Below are 17350 nucleotides of genomic sequence, written 5' to 3' on the forward strand. Positions count from 1 at the left end.
GGTACAATGAGCTCTTGTACCTGCCAACATAAATAAGTTGGTGGGAAAATGACTAATTAATTCGGACAAAATGCAGAAAAACATTTTCTAAACTCGAGCTAATAAGACATGTGTTTAAGAATTAGGCAACATATTGAATCCTAGGAACCGTAATAATTCCTCCATTTGTTGAATTTTAGCTGTTTCTTCCGCTGTAAAATTGCGGTCTGACATAAAAATGATGCTAGTCTATCATCATTATTAATCATGATGATGCCTTGAATAAAGCAAGGTACTATCCAAATAAGAGAGAGAGAGAGAGAGGCCAACATTAGAAAATAAAGCTTCAACCTTCTGCAAGCAAGAACCTGATTCAAAGTTCCCCACACACCTTGGTAAAAAGTTGTGGGCAGTTTGCCAATTTTTAAAGACCAACGGCTGCGAGAAATTAAAGGGTGTTGCTGCTATGGGGGAAAGAAATATGTTGTGGAGGACCAAGAAAGAGGGTGGATGAAGGGCTAGAAAGAGAAGCTTGTGTAGGCTCTTCTCTTCTCTTCTCTTCTCTTCTCACATATGCTTAGAGAGAGAGAGGAGACAAGGGAGTACTGTGTATTTTTGTTTTCTTATTTTAGTTGTTGCAGCTTTGTGGAAGGCTTCTGAAGATAGGAGCAGCAGTTAAGGTGATGAGAAATTAGGAATCTTTTATTTAATTGCATGTGTAGTTGATGCATATGATCTCTTGGGATTAGGCCTGTTTATGTGGAAAACAGGAAAGAACTCTTTTTTAATTTTCTTTACTTCTTTTCATGTATAGATTTTTTATGTTTCTTGCTTCTTGATTTTAGCTCCTGTTTCACTACCTCACACTTGAATTGAACTACTTTTTCTTTCCAAATGAATTATGAATGGAGGGCTGCAAAATTGGGTAGATCGAATTTGTGGGTGGGGAATTGTTTGGGTGTTCAGAGATTTGGTGTAGGCTTGGAAATATTTGGCATCTAAGGCTGCTATGGGTTAACTAGACTTGATTTAAGATGTATGGCTGTAGTTTGTTGAGTTCTTGACTTTGGAGGGTTCTGTAACACTCCAGCATGCCTTAAATATCTTCCCTGTTATAGAATTTCTCTTTAGGTATGCACTTAATCATATCGCAAACCAATATATCAGCTGTAAATTTTGTGTGGATATTATATTAAATGATTCAACATAAATTCATAGAATGAGATTGTGTGTAATTGGGCGTTTTTTTACAATGCTTGACGACTTATGACTTAGTGTGGTTGATAGAGACTGAGACATGGCCCATATTGACCCCTTGTGCTTCCTTCTTCTTGCTCCGGTCTTTGGGGCGAGGTCCCGGGTTGACTTATTATTTGCAGTGGCCTTGAAATTGGGTGTGAGGGGTTTGAGAGTTCAAGCTTGACTTAATAACATGGATGGGAAATGGAGGCTGTGTGTCTAACTTTCATGAAAAGAGTTGGATAATTCTTGAAGTTGATGTAAGACTTGTACCTTTTCAAAAGATCTTCCTTTGTGACTTGTTGCTCTTCCCATTTTGTGCACTTTATTAGATGTTAGTGTTTGTTATTTGAAGACCTTGAATGAATGATAAGTTGATTTTCGTAGTAGTATGCTATGAAATCGTGTTTGTCATTTAGCTCGATAGCAGAACATGGCCGGCCATATGTCTTGGATTGCTAACTCTTAACACATGCAGGTTTTTGTGGGAGAAACAGTAATGCTGAGAATATGGGGAAGAAGGGAAGCTGGTTTTCAGCAATCAAAAGGGTTTTCACTAACAACTCAAACGAAAAGCGAGCCGATGTAAGTCATTCTGTTACTAACCATAACAAAGTGATGTTGCTTTTTAATTGATCAATGGCCTCTCTTCTTTTAATGATTGTTGACTTAGGCATGCCCAATATCCTCCTGCTTCCTTTCTGTAGTAATTGATGTAATTCTAGGAAGGGCATATGTTTCTCGTAAGTTTCAAACAAACCTTGTGATATGTTGGAAGCACTTGTTAATGTAGTGCTCAAGTTTAGAATGTGGGGAGCTTTAAAAACCACATTGTGCCCTGCATTTGTGATTTACTTCTGTGGATCACTAAACCATTTTGTCTTCCCACGAATATTTCAATGCATTTCGCCAGAGGCTAATTTTTAGAAGTTTAATGTGTTTAAGCATATTAGTTACTGAAATCATAAAGAGCTAGTAGCTTTTATATTTCTTCCAATTTTATACTGTTTCAGGGACCTGACAAGAAGAGCAGCAGCAAGGAAAAGAAGAAGGGCAAGGGAATTTTAAGGCATGGAGATACCAAGTCGTTTATTCCCCTGTTCAGAGAGCCAAGCAGCATCGAGAAAATATTAGGGGAAGCTGATCAGCTACTGATTAGGCCTCCTCCTACATCTTCTCAACGCCCAAAATCGCCTCCTGCTCTGCCTGTAAGGCCTGTCTCACCCCGGCCTGCTTCACCCGATCCTGCTTCTCATAGAGCTTCTTCCCCTAAATCTAATTCTCCAAGAGCTTCTTCCCCTAAATCTAATTCTCCAAGAGCTCCTTCCCCTAAATCTAGTTCTCCAAGAGCTCCTTTTCCGAGGGTTACTTCCCCAAGGGCTGCTCCTCGAGAGACATTCTCCATTGGGGCCGTTCCTCCCAAGGCTACTCCTCGAGAGACACTCTCCACTGGGGCCGTTCCTCCCAAGGCTGCTCCTCGAGAAACACTCTCCACTGGGGCCGTCATTCCTCCCAAGGCTGCTCCTCCTACAGCTTTCAGTTCCGGTGCTGCTTCTCCCAAGGCCGCTGCTCCTTTCAAGGCTACTGCTCCTAAATCAGCTCAAAGCAGAAAGGAAATCAGGCATGTGCAGAAGCCAGAACCGACTTTAAGAGACCAGCAACTTTCAACCACAAAAATCCAGGCAGCGTATAGAGGTTACCTGGTAATATTCTCACTTGCTAAGAAGGTTGCTGATAGAATGCTTTTCTATCCCTCGCTTGCTTTTGTAGTGTGATTAACTCAATAGTATGTCTGAATATGACAGGCAAGGCGGAGTTTCCGAGCCTTGAAGGGCTTAGTGAGGCTTCAAGTAGTGGTGAAAGGGCAGAATGTAAGACGTCAGACGATGAATGCCATGAAACAAATGCAGCTTTTGGTCAGAGTTCAAACACAAATCCAGTCACGGAGGATTCAAATGTTGGAGAACCAGGCACTCCAGGATCACGCGTATAAGAGTAATAAGGATGCTGAGAGTACCCTGAGCAAATGGACCTTGAACCAGATGGTGAGTTCTTTTCTCGATATCATTTTGAATGTTCACCATGTTGAACACGTGGTTTGATATCATCTTCTCACTGTGTATGCTGTTGGTGTAGTCTAAGGACGGTCAAAATGAAGATTGGGACGATTGCAGGCTAACAAAGGAGGAAGTAGAAGCAAGGACGCGGAAGCGAGTGGAGGCTGTCATTAAAAGAGAGAGAGCAATGGCCTATGCGTACTCTAACCAGGTAAACTAGTCACCCTTTTTGTCATTAAAAGAGAGAGAGCAAGGATTTACGAATAAGCTTCAAAAAGATTAGATTTCTTAGATGTTTGACATGTTTTGCTTATCTTATTATCTATTACAACAGCTCTGGAAAGCCAATCCAAAATCAACTCCAAATTCTTCTGGTATCCGATCCAACGGATTCCCTTGGTGGTGGAACTGGTTAGAACGTCAGCTACCTCAAGCTGGTAGTTCGCAGAGTCAAGCTGCATCAAGGAGCATCTCGTTAACCCCTTCAATGGCCGTTTCAGAGTTCAAGCCAAGCCCTCAGCTTCACCCAAGTAGTAGTAGGCTCGGAAATCTCATGTTTGACAACCACGAATCTGTCACGCCACGATCATCCAGGTCAGCAGTCCCTGTCCGAGTAAAATACTTTCAGACCACCCCAGGCAGGAGTCCTCTTGCAAGCAGCTTGAGCTATACCAAGTTCTCGAAACCAAAAGCAGGTGCAACTAATTCAGCTTACGATACTCCTATGAAAGATGACGACAGTCTGGTGAGTTGCCCCCCGTTCTCCGTTCCCAACTACATGACGCCTACTGTCTCGGCCAAAGCCAAAGCGAGAGCATATAGTAACCCGAGGGAGAGGTTCCCGGGGACTCCTGGAAGCAGCGACTCCAAGAGAAGGTTCTCGTTTCCTTTGACTCCGAATGCTGGTTCGTTCAAGTGGAACAAAGGGTCTAATAGGGATTCTGCATCGCAAGTGGGAACCGAGAAACGAGAGGATGCCCGTTCCATCGGAGATTTCAGCGTGAATTCAACGGTTTCGATGCCAGCAGGTTTAGTTGGGAGAAAGCCGTTTAACAGATTTGTGTGATTTTTGTGCATGTGTTTGTTGTAAGATTAGTAAGGCTGTTGTTGTCAGTTTAATATACAGTGTTGATGTTTGAAGGGTTGAAATCTTTAGTGATGTACAATAATGAATAGGAGTGGTTGGTTTTACTTTTACAATTCTTGGCTATTTACATTTAACAATATCAATCCTCGTACAATTTGTCGTTTGGGCTGCGACAATAGATCTTGGCCTCTCTACGTCCCTTATCTTGGGACCAACCGTTGCACCCCACCACTACGACTAGCTTGCCTCGCCTCTCACATCCCTCTCCTCCTAGGTGTACAGTCACGTGAACCACAGGTGCTATTTGGGGTTATTATTTTGTTGTGTAGATACTAAGATATAAACTGTCGGGCGTAATACAATCCAAAAAATAATCAAGGAAGAAGATAGCATGGAAATAGAACTGAAACAAATTGAAATTAGTGAAATGAAACTATGAATATTGTATTGAATTGAGTCATCTTTCCACAAAATAGATATACGTTCTGCCGCTTTGTTAGTATCTCGGATCTAGTGTATCGTCCCTAAAGATAAAACGACTTCGTCTCTGGTATAATAGCACCGCCGATAACAGAGCTCTGGCGAATTGGATGATATGAATGACTCAGCTTCAAAAAAATAGAACAATTTTGAGAGAGAGGGAGTTTATGTTATAAATGTAGAAGTGTCTTGGTGTGGATAATGCATAAGTATGCTTCGCTATTAATAGGCCTAGCCTATTACATATAGAGCTTATGGAATCAATGCAAAATCAATTGTCAATAGTCACAAGCTTCTATCATGGAGTATGACACCTCTGTCGTCATTAGCTGTTCCATCGACGTATCTGGACCCGATCAATATGCAATGGACAGTTCCTGTGTCACGTATTTTGGAGTTAGTGTCCAATTTGTAATTAATTAATTAATCTCATATTATTATGACATACTTTAACAAATTATTTCTCACTCACTCACCAGAATTCAATTCTAAAAAAATAATTTTTTAAGAAAATGAATATATTAAGATCCCAATAGTCTAATCTTTGCTTGACTTTGCTCTGGCGATAGGTGGGTGCATGCTAGCCAGATCTGTGCAATCGGTGTTTGCAGTCATGGCATGTATCGCTCGATTTTCTATAACACAATATCTGTGCCGTTACGGTGGACGATTTTTTCTATGTTAAGTACTTCCTCCTGTCAAAAATAGTCCGATGTAGATTTTAAAACGCGTAGTGATAACTGATAAGGTCATCCACAACGCTGTTGTTATACCGTTTCTTAAACTACTATTTGCGGACCCCACTATATGTTTTTTACTTCATTCCTTAACTAAGGAACATAACCTGCAACCCTCCGTTCCTTATTCGTTCCTTAACCGTTCCTTATATTACTATTCAATCAATTTCATTTTTTATTTTTATTTTTATTTCCAACCCAATTCAATTAAAACAAACACACGTCATTAAAAAACACACAACATAAAAAAAGTACAACTTAAAATTTAAAAAAATAAAAAACACACAATTAAAATCCTAAAAAATTAAATGTTGCATAATTTAAAATACAAATTTAAAGAAAAAAAAACTACTCACCGGCGAATCATCCCCCGAAGGCGGTGGAGGTGCAATAGGAGGCAGAAGGCCAAGTTGTGCTGCCATATGCACAATTTCGTTCCACCAGGCTTGGTATTGGGAGGGCGAGAAGCGGGAAGTGTCTGTCATTGTGGCGGTCATGTACACCGCCATAAGGGTGTTCGATCCTCCCCTGAGCCCGATCCCGAGGCCCCCTAGCTTGATTCGCCTCGGCCCTTCCTCGCTCTAGCCGCCTTCGCCGCCTTGGTCCCTTGCGGTCGACGGCGCCCATGGCTGGATACCGCGGCATCGCTGGTCGTGCCCGCAAACTCCTGCGGTGCACCCTCTTGTGCGCCGCTGCCCTCACCCTCGTCACCAGACGAGTATTGGCCACTCGCCGTGTGCTTCGTGCGCTTTGAGGTTGAGCCCGAGCTGGAGCGAACACCGTCGGCCCACCTTTTCTCGTCCTTGACGACCTGCCAAATATCAACATATTTGAATTGTTTACCGGTGTCTTGGTTGTAGACGTGCAAAGCCGCACTCAGAATGTCGGCTCCCGAAGCTTCGCTTTGGTAGTGCACCACTTCGGTCGAGTAGATGCCACAGAATTTTTTGACCTGTTTGTCGACTCGGCCAAAGTGAGAGCGCAACATCTTATATGTGCGCTTCTGGGACCCTTTCGGCTGAATCTGGTGGTAGATCTCGGTGACCTTTTCCCAGAAGCACTTGTTGGGTTGTTGATTCCCGACGACGGGATCGTACGAGACGGCGATCCAGGCGTTGTACACCGCCATCGTTTCATTGTTGTTGTACGGATGCCGGCCTAGATCCCCATCTTCCTCCTCCTCCTCGCCCGCCTCCGACTCCGCCCTGGAGCTTTGCCCGCCTCGGCCTCCTCCCAGAGTGGGTTCAACGGGGAAATCCTCCCGAATCTAGGATAATCCCTGCGAATACCGCGGGGCGGAGGGACGTGCGTATGCATCCACGTCAAAAGTGGGTGGTTGGTACCCACCCGGCGTCGCCCAACCCTGGGTGCCCGGCGTCGACGAACCGGAACCACTCAGTGTGTTGTACATGGTCTCCCAATCGTTAAACGTGTTGAGATCCTACCCGCCGGACATTTTGTGATGAGATGTTAGATGAAAATTGGAGAGGAAATGAAGTTAATTTAGGAAGAATAGGTGTGTAGTTGTGTGTGAAATGATGATGAATTAGGAGTATTTATAGAGTACAAAAATAAAAAAAAAATTCAAAAAAGGAGTTTTACCGTTTAATAAAAAAATATTTTTTTTAAATTTGAATTTTAAAAAAAGATTTATTGCGTCATCGTGACGACGGCCACTCGCGGGCCGGCGTCACGCATGGCCCAGGGGAGCGCCACGTTGCCATGGCGCGTGGCGTGACAGCCCGTCCCTCCGGCACGGAACGCGGGACGATTCCGCGCCGCGTTGCGGATGCTCTAAATGATTTTATGACAAAATGGATGGAAATTATTAACCATTTAAAAATAAAATATTTATTGGGGACGTCAAGAGCATGATAGCAAACGTTTTAATTTAAACATTGTTGTTTAGGAGTAGTCTATTATATCTAGGGATGTCAATCGGGTCAGCTTAGCAGGTTTCGGGCCAACCCTATCAGGTGCGGGTTAGTCGGGTTATGAATTTTTTTTTCGTGTTATAGAAGTTTGTCCCTAACCCTAAAAACTCGGGTTTCGGGTTAGCCCAACAGGTTAATCGAGTTGCTACAGATAAAATTAACATGCGATCAATCTAATAAATAATGATGAAAATTACTCTGACCGTCTCATTCAAGATGGTCACCTTTCCTTTTTTGTTTGTTCCAATCAAGATGGTCACTTTCCAATTTTGAAAATTACCTCATCTCTCCTCTCTACTCATTAAAATATTTAACTACATTTTTTCTCTCTACTTTATTGTACCTAATAACACTTCTTAAAATCTCGTGCCACTCACGAATGCGGCTATTTAGAGTGGGACGGATGGAGTAGTTATATTTATAAAACGTAAAACATTTAATTATGATAAATTTGATAATTTGAGATATATGTTTAAACTCAAACATAAACATGATCAAATATTAATATTTAGTGAATTTGAAGTTTCTATTTTATTTATCTATTACTCCATCCGTTCCATCTAAGTCGATACAAAACTTTTGAACACGGAGATTAAGAAATTGTGTTAAATAGATTAAATGAAAGTAAAATAAAATAGGAAAGAGAAAAAAATAGGAGAAATAAAGAGCAAGTAAAGTAAATGATCGAAATAAACTAACAGTGATTGGATGTTTTGTTTTTAGTTGGAACAGAGGGTGTATTATATTAATAAAAATTTAATATATAATTTATATATTTAATATAAGGGTTACAATCAATGTCGAACTAATTTTGATTTCCGAACTGCTGAACCCGTCATTGTTAGCTTGTTTTAGGTCATTGTAAGACATTGTTAGTTCATTTTAGGTCATTTTATAAAATCCAGATTTGAAAAATACAGATGTCATTTTTAGATCATTTTATGTCATGCTTACTATCATAACCTAAAATAGACTAAGAATGACCTTCATAAGATTGAGTTTTGCTATATCACAACTCTTTAATACTCCATCCGTCTCACCTCAATTGACCAACTTTCCATTTTAGGTTGTCCCATCTCAACTGATTGATTTCATTTTTTAGATAAAAACAAAACTTCAACTATCTCTTACTTTATTCCCTTTGTTATTTTATTCTCTCTTTATCTCTCTTACTTTTTCATCTCTCATACTTTAGTTTCTCCATTTTAACTCAATATGTATCAATTTTCTTAATTCTCATGCCAAAAAGAAATCCATCACACGAGATGGGACGGAGGGAGTATAAAATTGAAAGTTATTTTTGTAGTTATCTATATTATAAAAATAATCAATGAAGTGACGAATTAGGAGTCAAATAAATTATACAATAGAAATTTTATCGGGTTTTCAGGCTAGCCCATCGGATTTTCAGATCTTGCCTTAACGGGTTGCGGGTTAATCGGGTGCAGACTAATAAGGTTATAATTAGGGATGTCAATCGAGCCAACCCGTTCGGGTTGTCGGGCCATTCGGGTACGGGCTATTCGGGTTATGATTTTTTCGGGTTATAAAAGTTCGACCCTAACCCTAACCCTTCGGGTTTCGAGCTAACCCAACGGGTTTTTCGGGCCAATGGGTATTTTTGATTCTTTTAATATTTTCAAAAAAATAATAGGTATTTTAAATTTTCTTTAATTATATACATATTTTTAATTAATCATTCAACAATGAAATGCGTATTTTTAATTTTCTTTAATATTTTTAAAAAAGATTAAGTTATTTAAATTTAAATAACTTATTCATTACATAATTATTTACAAAATATCTATCAATAATATGTTTATGTTTATGTATTTAAAACATAAATCAACACTTTGTTTCAAAATTCAAACATAAATCAATTCGTAGAAAATTAAATAAAATTTTCATAACGTTAGAGGTGCTAGCTAATTGGAGTAATTCTAAGTTTTCTTGAATTATGATTGGTCAAATTTAATTTATTCCAGCTATAAATAAGTCAAATAATAATTTATCTTTGTTTTAAGAATCATCAAAGTACGCATAATTCAATGACGAAGCGGCGTCAAAGCACTTTGCACTATTATATTGGAAATATACTAAAGAAAGCTTTTATATACGAGTATTTATGAATCCATGAACCACATAGTGATTTTTTTCGTGATCTTATATAGTCGGTTGACGTATTTGGATTTTGCATGGTTTTAGAGGGTTGTCTTGGATTATTTTGATTATATTTCTATATTTTGGTATGTTTACATCTTTGTTGAGAAATTATAGAAAATGGATTAGAAAATGTACACAAAATATGTGGATGTGCAGCAGCCTTGTTTGAGTCAATGTTTCTCGCGATTTTGAAGTCTGATAAACCTCTAATACATATCATTCTCTCCGTCTTCGAAAGAGCTCCGCGTGGATATATTGCATGCCTCAATCGGAGCTTTGTAGAGAAAGTTATGACCGTTACAAAAACTGCTCGCTGTGCAGAAGCCTTCAACCCGACGGGCTGACCCGTAACCCGAACGGGTCAGCCCGCCTAACCCGACAACCCGAACGGGTCAGCCCGAATGGTCCGATTTTAAATTCGGGCTACGAAATTACAACCCTAACCCTGTATTTTTATCGGGTTATTCGGGCCGGCCCGCGGGTTCGGGTTACATTGACATCCCTAGTTATAATAGAAATTTATCAGGCTATAAATTTTCAACCCTAACCCTATAAATTTGGCGGCTATTCGGGTCAGCCTACAGGTTGCGGGTTGCACTAACATTCCTAATTATACAACATGGTGATGTTTAGTTTTCAAGATAAAATATTACCAAGATATAATCCATGATTGAGTTGTGAAATTATTTTAGTCATAGGAGGGTTAGCTATGACTAATTATCTCATGATTATCCATCTACGATTGAGTTGTGGGATTGAATCTCTTGAAACAAACACTCTACAAATTTAATCCCGGATACAATCTTGCAAATCGAACACCCCATATATTTTTAGGAGGTGTGATTCGTTGCTAAATTTTCTTAAGTTGCTAGCTTGCTAACTCGTCAATGCAATATATTAAAAATGTCAACACAATGGTACTGAAATGTCAACATAAATTTAAGTTGATATTTTAATACATTATGTTGATATTGATATTTAAATGTCAATACAGTTTATTAAAATGTCAACATAAATATGTATTGACATTTTAATGTGATCGTGTTGACATTTTTAATACACTACGTTAATGAGTTAACAAGTTTACAATTTAAGAAAAAATAGCATTTTAATGCACCACGGTATTTTTTAAATTATTATGGGCTTAAAACAATATGCTTCCCATTCCCGCATTAAGAAAAACTTAAAATAGCTTTCGGGGATTAAATTTTTTTTACAACAGTAACTATACAAAAAAACAATCTTGATTTTTAATTGTCTAATACTGATGTTTACGTATAAAATGAAATGCGATAAAAAGAACTGAGATTTAAAAAATTGTAGCGATTTGTTCGAGGCTGCAATCAAAACCGAGATAGATAAGGTCATCCGCAACACTGTCTCTTATCCATCTCTTAACCGTCTCATCTCTTAACTATTTATGAGTTGCACGGTACTTTTCACTCCATCTTTTAACTAAGAGACAACATCTGCAACCTTCAATCACTTATCCATCTCTTAAGCATCTCATTCCTTAACTATTCATTCAATTTCATTTTTTATTTTTATTTCCAACAAATTCAATTAATAAAAACACACTTAATTAAATAAAATAAAATAAAATTACAACTTCAAATTCTAAATTTTTTTTAAAAACACATAATTAAAATCCTAAAAAAATATTAAAAATACATAATTTAATTTCTTCCGCGCACTCTACTGGTTGCTAAAGTTTGCCTAAATGTGCTCCATTAGACAATCTTGGAGTTGGGAGTGGGCGGTAGAATCACGTGTCCTTGCCGACAACCGATCTTGCATAGACGGATGCACTCCACTGCGAGGCGGACTACTTGCGGTAGAGTAGAGCTTCCCGGGGTTTCAGGGTCAAACCAATTTCCCGCCTCAGGTCCTTCATCGGCGACAATCATGTTGTGCAAGATTATGCACGTATATATTATGTCGACCATATTCTCTATAAACCACGTACGAGCCTGGGCTTTGATAATGTTGAAGCGCGATTGGAGAACCCTGAACGCCCTCTCCACATCCTTGCGAGCAGCCTCTTGCTTCTGCGCAAAAAGAACCTGTTTTTCGTTCACCGTCCTGTTGAACGTCTTCACGAAGGTTGACCACTTCGGGTAGATGCCGTCGGCAATATAGTACCACATTTTATACCGCCGGTTGTTAGCGATGAAGTTGATGGCCGGCGCTTTACCATCCAAAACTTCAGCGAAGAGGTCGGATTGGTTGAGCACGTTGATGTCGTTGTTCGATCCGAGGACCCCGGAGTACGCATGCCAAATCCATAGCCGGTAGTCGGCAACGACCTCGTGTATAACGGTGGGATGTGTGCCTTTGTGGCCGCTCGTGTATGACCCCATCCACGCCACAGGGCAATTCTTTCATTGCCAATGCATGCAATCGACGCTGTCAAGCATCCCAGAGAATCTGTGCACTTTTTCGTGAAGCTGGAACAGAAACTGACAATCTGCCGTGCTTGGCTTCCGGAGAAATTCTTCGGTGAAGGCTGCCCGGACGCATTTGCAGAAGTTCATCAAGTACATTCTCCCAATGCTTTCTCCAATGTGGAGGTATTCGTCGAACAAATCCACCGTTTGTCCAGTAGCAAGCTGACGGATTGTTGCAGTACATTTCTGCAGCGTCGTGTGGCTGGGACGGCCAACGGCGTCGAACCTTTCTTGGAAGAACCCTCCCGGGCTGCCAATGTATTTGCGATGTGCAGAAATAGCGGTTTCCGCATGCGGAAACGACGACGGAAGTAGGTCTCTCCCCATACCGGGTTATCACAGAAGTAGTCGCTTACTAACCTTGCGGCGGCTTCCTCTCGGTTACGATGGATGTAAGTCCGGGATAGTCGTTAGGGCGGCGCGGCTTCCTCCGCCTCCCTACGTCGATCTTTTTCAAACGATTCTTCCATTATTCGACGCATTTGCTCAAATGGATCAATGAATGGATTAAATTTGGGAGAAGAATAAAAGAGATAATTTGAGATGAAAATTAGAAAGTAAAGAGAGATGATTTGAGAAGAATAGATGTGTGTGAAAGAGAAGTATTTATAGAATTAAAAAAAATTAAAATGACTATTGAATGGTCATATTACCGTTTTTAAATTTTTAATTTTTTTTATTAAATTCATTTTTTTTAAAAAAATGATTTATTACATCAGCGTGACGAAGCCCACTCGCGGGCCGGCGAGTGGGCGTCACGCGTGGCGCCAGCCGTCTCGATGAGACGGGCGTCTCGGCGAGACAGGGACGAGACGCTGCAACACGTCTCGCGTCCGTCTCGTCTCAGAGGGACGAAATAAGAGCATCTCCAATAGTCATAGCTCAGTCATAGCCTAGCCACAAACCCCTCCTGCCACGTTAGCAGCACTAAAAACTCCTTCTGCCACATTATCAGGACAAACAACTGGACAAGCAATATGTCAGCCATAGCCTAGCCACAATAAACAAAATTATAAAAACAAATAATTAACAATCACACAAAATACGAAATTAAATTTACGACACAGATACGGGAAAACTCAATAGTAATATTTAAATTTTAAAAAGTACATTAATTAAAAAAAAATCTAACGACGTGTAGTCCTCTTCGCCCACAACTCTTCAATTAAATCCTTTTGGAGTCGAATATGAGCATTCACTTGGAGCATGTCGACATGTGCCTTGAGGCGGGCGATTTCATCGTGAGGTACCCCTTCGTACGTTGGGGGCGGCCACGCCGTGGCTTGGGCCGACTTCATTAGCATCGCCATTGGCCCAACTAGTCAGTTGTACACCTTCATCTCGACAATCATGTTGTGTAGGATAATACAGGCGTACATTAAAACAAGTGGTGCAAATGAAAACGACGTGCAAATTGTTGGATATTTTAGGGGCGGTAGCCCCTGGCGGGGTCCAAGGGGCAGCGCCCCTGGCTAGGGTTGAGCTGTACAGAAAGTTTTTTATTTCCATTAAAGTTGTTGTACAAAAAATTCATCCGAAAACGTAATTTCCGAAAGTTGAAGGACTAATTTGCAATAATTTGAAAACGAAGAGACGCGACTCTTCGTCTTCAGCCTCTTCTTATGATCGATTTCTGGTTCAAAGTTGAGATCGAAATATAGACATACAGATCGCGTATATATAGTGTTTCGAAAAATTAAAAAAACAAAATAAAATTGAGCTGGCCGATCGCTCGCCGATCGGGAGCCTACAATGGGGCCAGTCGATTGACGAGGGCATCGGCCAGCTCCCAAAAATCGGCGTGCGCTCGCCGATTTGCCGCTCGTTCGGCGAGCGGACCGGCCAGCGTCGGGAATCGGCTAGTCGGTCTGCCTCTAAGAGACACCCGCAGGACGCGTTGCGGGTGCTCTTAGAAGGCAAGGAGAATCGCTTCGATCTTGCCAACCTTCAATGCAAGTTTTCGCCATTGATATAAAGTCGACGTCCTTGCTCTGCAAATTGGCAACTTTAGCCAAAAATCATTAAACCAAAACACAAGAAATGATAATTTTAGAAATGAAAGAAGAAAACGCAAAACGATAAAATGCTTATGAAATGTCCGTAAATGTTGGAATGAATTTATAGGCAGCCGCAGGAGACAGGGCGAACTGAAACCCTAGTTTCAAATTGGCTAAATTGCCCCTCACAGTTCTTTAATCCTATTTTTAATTTTAGTGATCACTTTTACTACTAATAAGAAACGAAATATATTAAAAATAAAAGAAATAACTGATGTAAATGTCGATACATCCTCGGATCTATACTTATAAATTAAAGTTAATTAAATTATTTACTACTCCGTAGTATATTTTTTTTTATCTTTGATGTGCAGAAGATTGGGGTTTGAACACTAGAGTCGGTGGTTAGCATGGAAAGTTTAGTATCTTTAAAAAAATGGGGGGAGAGAAAATTCACACCACAAAATATAAATAGTCTGAATCCATAATTGAAATTGAATGTACTGGTTCCAATACTAGTACTAATAAATAAAATCCCTTTCAATTGGTCCCAATATGAGTAAAATAGTATATATATAAAGTTAAATTTCTTTAATAATCATAAGCACCAGTGGTCTAGTGGTAGAATAGTATCCTGCCACGGTATAGACCCGGGTTCGATTCCCGGCTGGTGCAATTTTTTATATGCTCTGTTGTGGAAGCACCTGCGTGAAGGTGGAGCAATTGCAGCGTGCTCGTGCTCAAGTCTCTCTTGTTCAAACCGAAATGCCTGAGTTTCAAGTCACTGCTGATGTAAACTCTCTCTTGTGTTATTCATTTATTTTCCAACTGTGCAATCAACTTCTTTATTTGCTTTTATCATCAACATCCTTTTCACTACATTTTCTTATTTTTTATGTGCTTAAACCTCTCCCATGGTTTTCTGTATGCTACTTCCAATCTATGAATACTTTTTTTCTCACCAGTTTTCTTCTCACAACAAGTTACACTAATAAGCCCTTTTCCACCCACACCTATCATTTTTCCATCTGTATTACCTTCAAAGTTTTGACTTTGTTTGATACTGTGTGTAACATGAACCATAACAATGAAGCTAAAACTATCAGAGGACCAGAAAAAAAAAGGTTTTTTCTTAACAACTTTTACTTTATCTAGTGTTGACAAACATATAGCTTCTAAACAGCTACGACAAATCATTTTTTTGGTAGTTAAGGGAAGGAGAATATGAGATATAAGGGTAGTGTTATTGCGCAAAATATTCAAAGCAAAGTTATGTTCATCTTAAGGCAGCCATAAGTAATTGACTAGAATGAGAAAACTAGAGAGTAGAATGTTAGTCAAGTGAAACAGACAACTTGTAAATTTAGAGTTTATTTAAATATCAAGAAACCATAACAAGTCTAGGGATATAAAAAGGGCTGCCGGAAGGTAGCTTCCGTTGATAAAAATACTAGCGTATAACTAAGCCTTGGGTGTCAAGGTAGCTTCTTGCTCATTTCTGTGCTTCAGATGTTCAAACTTGTCAATAGCTACTTGAAGTTCATCTGTACCACCAACTGCTCTCATTGTGTAGAAATACACACCAAAGACAAATGACGTCAACCCTCCAGCAACAACAGCATTCTTGCTCTTTGTTGTAAGAGAACGAAATCCTGGAATGCCCGACATCTCAGAATGAATAACTCTAGTTTATGCTCCCTGTAACAAACTAAACAAACAAAGGCTTGGTTAGTTGTTAGAGCATACAGAGTCTCAAGGCTACAACTGAAAAGCATTCACAATAAAACATAATAGTACAATGTCCTACCTTCTTTGTAACACAATCAAACACTTCTATACATAGGCCCAAAAATGGTAAAACCAGAACATACACTATCATTATTCATTAAAAACACTTATAGCAGATACGAGCAACAAACAAGTTAAAGAGACACACCAATTATTCTTCAGACTACGATGTTGCTCCATTTCCCACATAGCAACATCTTAGTGCAAAGAAGCCCCATTAAATCCATAACCATCACCAAAAACCATCCCCTATATCCAATATCAAACACATGAATCACAGGATCAGAAAGGCTGACACAATAAAGGCACTCCTCGACATAACGCATTAATTGGTAGGACCAAAATTATTATTGAAAACCTCTGAAGTATATACTATTTCAATCTTGCTTCATACTACCTACAAATGATACCTAATGTAATGCATCTTAAAACCTAAATTTAGTACTTTCCATTAGAAATTAGGTCGTCCTAATAGCATTGAACTAGTATCCTATTTTTTCCTTTACTTGCATAGATTTCTCTCTCGGTGATTGCATACAAGCTGTGGAACATTCTCCTGGATTCAATTGATTGCAAAAACATAAAAAATGTCTTAGATAAAAATCAAACAGCTCGTCTTGAATACTACGGCAATAACATTCTCGGATAATCATCCAATTTAATCTGGTAAACCGAATCGGACATAGAATTCAAAAGTAAATGAATAAAGATTAAAGAGAGATAGACGGCACTAAAGCTCAAACCCTTACTAACCTGAGCTTCTTTTCGTCAGTGTCAACGGAATATGTTATCGTGAAATAGTGAAACAGGCTTCTATTTAGCTACTTCAATTTTGGATCGAATGGAATGCGGCTGTTTTATGTAGAGAAATTTTGAAAAAAGAGATTAAATTCGCAAGCCTTTCGAAATTAGAGATTAAATTCGTTAACCTTTCAGAAAATGGGATCGAGGCATGCGAATTTTTCAGAATAAGGGATTTTGATTTTTTTCTAAATTTTCTCTTCTTTTTAAAAATTATTTCCTTCGTATCATTTGTGAATTGACCAAACTATCCACCCTCTTCCTCCTCCCTTTCACTGCATACCTTTTACGAGAACAAAATTCCAAGACCTAATTTGCTAAAACCCATAATAATATGGATAATTAAATTGAAGCAATGCTACGAAGAAGACAAGCATAAACTAAAAATTGTGGAAATGCACTGCTTTGCGAGGCTGTATTGATGAGTAGAATATTGTTGTGGATGAATTTTCCTTATATTTGCCGGTTCGAATTTAGCCACTAATTTTATAAAAGTAAGACAACAATTTTACTTCAGTCTTGGAAACCATAGCAATTGGAGTTTGGGAGCTGAATAAAATGGCCAGAAGCCACTCGGCAATTAGTAACTGAGGAGGTTGGAGGCAGTTAAGAGAGGAGGGTGGAGGCAAGTGGTGATGAGA

General features: G+C 39.5%; 1 protein-coding gene, 1 long non-coding RNA gene and 1 other non-coding gene across 4 annotated transcripts; 2 read left to right on the top strand and 1 right to left on the bottom strand.

The window, feature by feature from the left end:
• The first annotated feature begins 256 nt into the window (after nt 1–256).
• On the top strand, nt 257–4475 carry LOC121758813 (protein IQ-DOMAIN 14-like). Of its 2 annotated transcripts, none has more exons than XM_042154221.1 (6): nt 257–659; nt 1697–1803; nt 2232–2921; nt 3024–3263; nt 3355–3486; nt 3610–4475. In XM_042154221.1, exons 2-6 carry the CDS (start codon nt 1729–1731, stop codon nt 4339–4341), a joined length of 1869 nt encoding a protein of 622 aa, XP_042010155.1. In that variant the 5' UTR covers nt 257–659; nt 1697–1728; the 3' UTR covers nt 4342–4475. The 2 variants fall into 2 exon arrangements, with proteins under 2 accessions (XP_042010155.1, XP_042010156.1); XM_042154222.1 differs by lacking the exon at nt 257–659 and adding an exon at nt 709–1478.
• A 10249-nt stretch (nt 4476–14724) lies between these two features.
• On the top strand, nt 14725–14795 carry TRNAG-GCC. The gene has a single exon. It is a non-coding gene; the product is annotated as a tRNA-Gly (tRNA).
• A 606-nt stretch (nt 14796–15401) lies between these two features.
• LOC121757972 lies at nt 15402–16850 on the bottom strand. The gene is made up of 2 exons (XR_006041288.1): nt 16662–16850; nt 15402–15828 (listed from the first exon to the last, which is right to left on the bottom strand). It is a non-coding gene; the product is annotated as an uncharacterized LOC121757972 (long non-coding RNA).
• Nucleotides 16851–17350: the final 500 nt, after the last annotated feature.

The sequence above is a fragment of the Salvia splendens genome, chromosome 12 (genome assembly GCF_004379255.2).
Source record: "Salvia splendens isolate huo1 chromosome 12, SspV2, whole genome shotgun sequence".
Classification (NCBI taxonomy): Eukaryota; Viridiplantae; Streptophyta; class Magnoliopsida; order Lamiales; family Lamiaceae; genus Salvia; species Salvia splendens.

What these genes read in the sequence shown, in the direction of transcription:
- LOC121758813 (XM_042154221.1), top strand. Translation starts at nt 1,729, where the DNA reads ATGGGGAAGAAGGGAAGCTGGTTTTCAGCAATCAAAAGGGTTTTCACT. An exon ending in CAAACGAAAAGCGAGCCGAT is followed by an intron (nt 1,804 to 2,231) that starts GTAAGTCATTCT and finishes ATACTGTTTCAG; the next exon opens with GGACCTGACAAGAAGAGCAG. An exon ending in CCTATGCGTACTCTAACCAG is followed by an intron (nt 3,487 to 3,609) that starts GTAAACTAGTCA and finishes CTATTACAACAG; the next exon opens with CTCTGGAAAGCCAATCCAAA.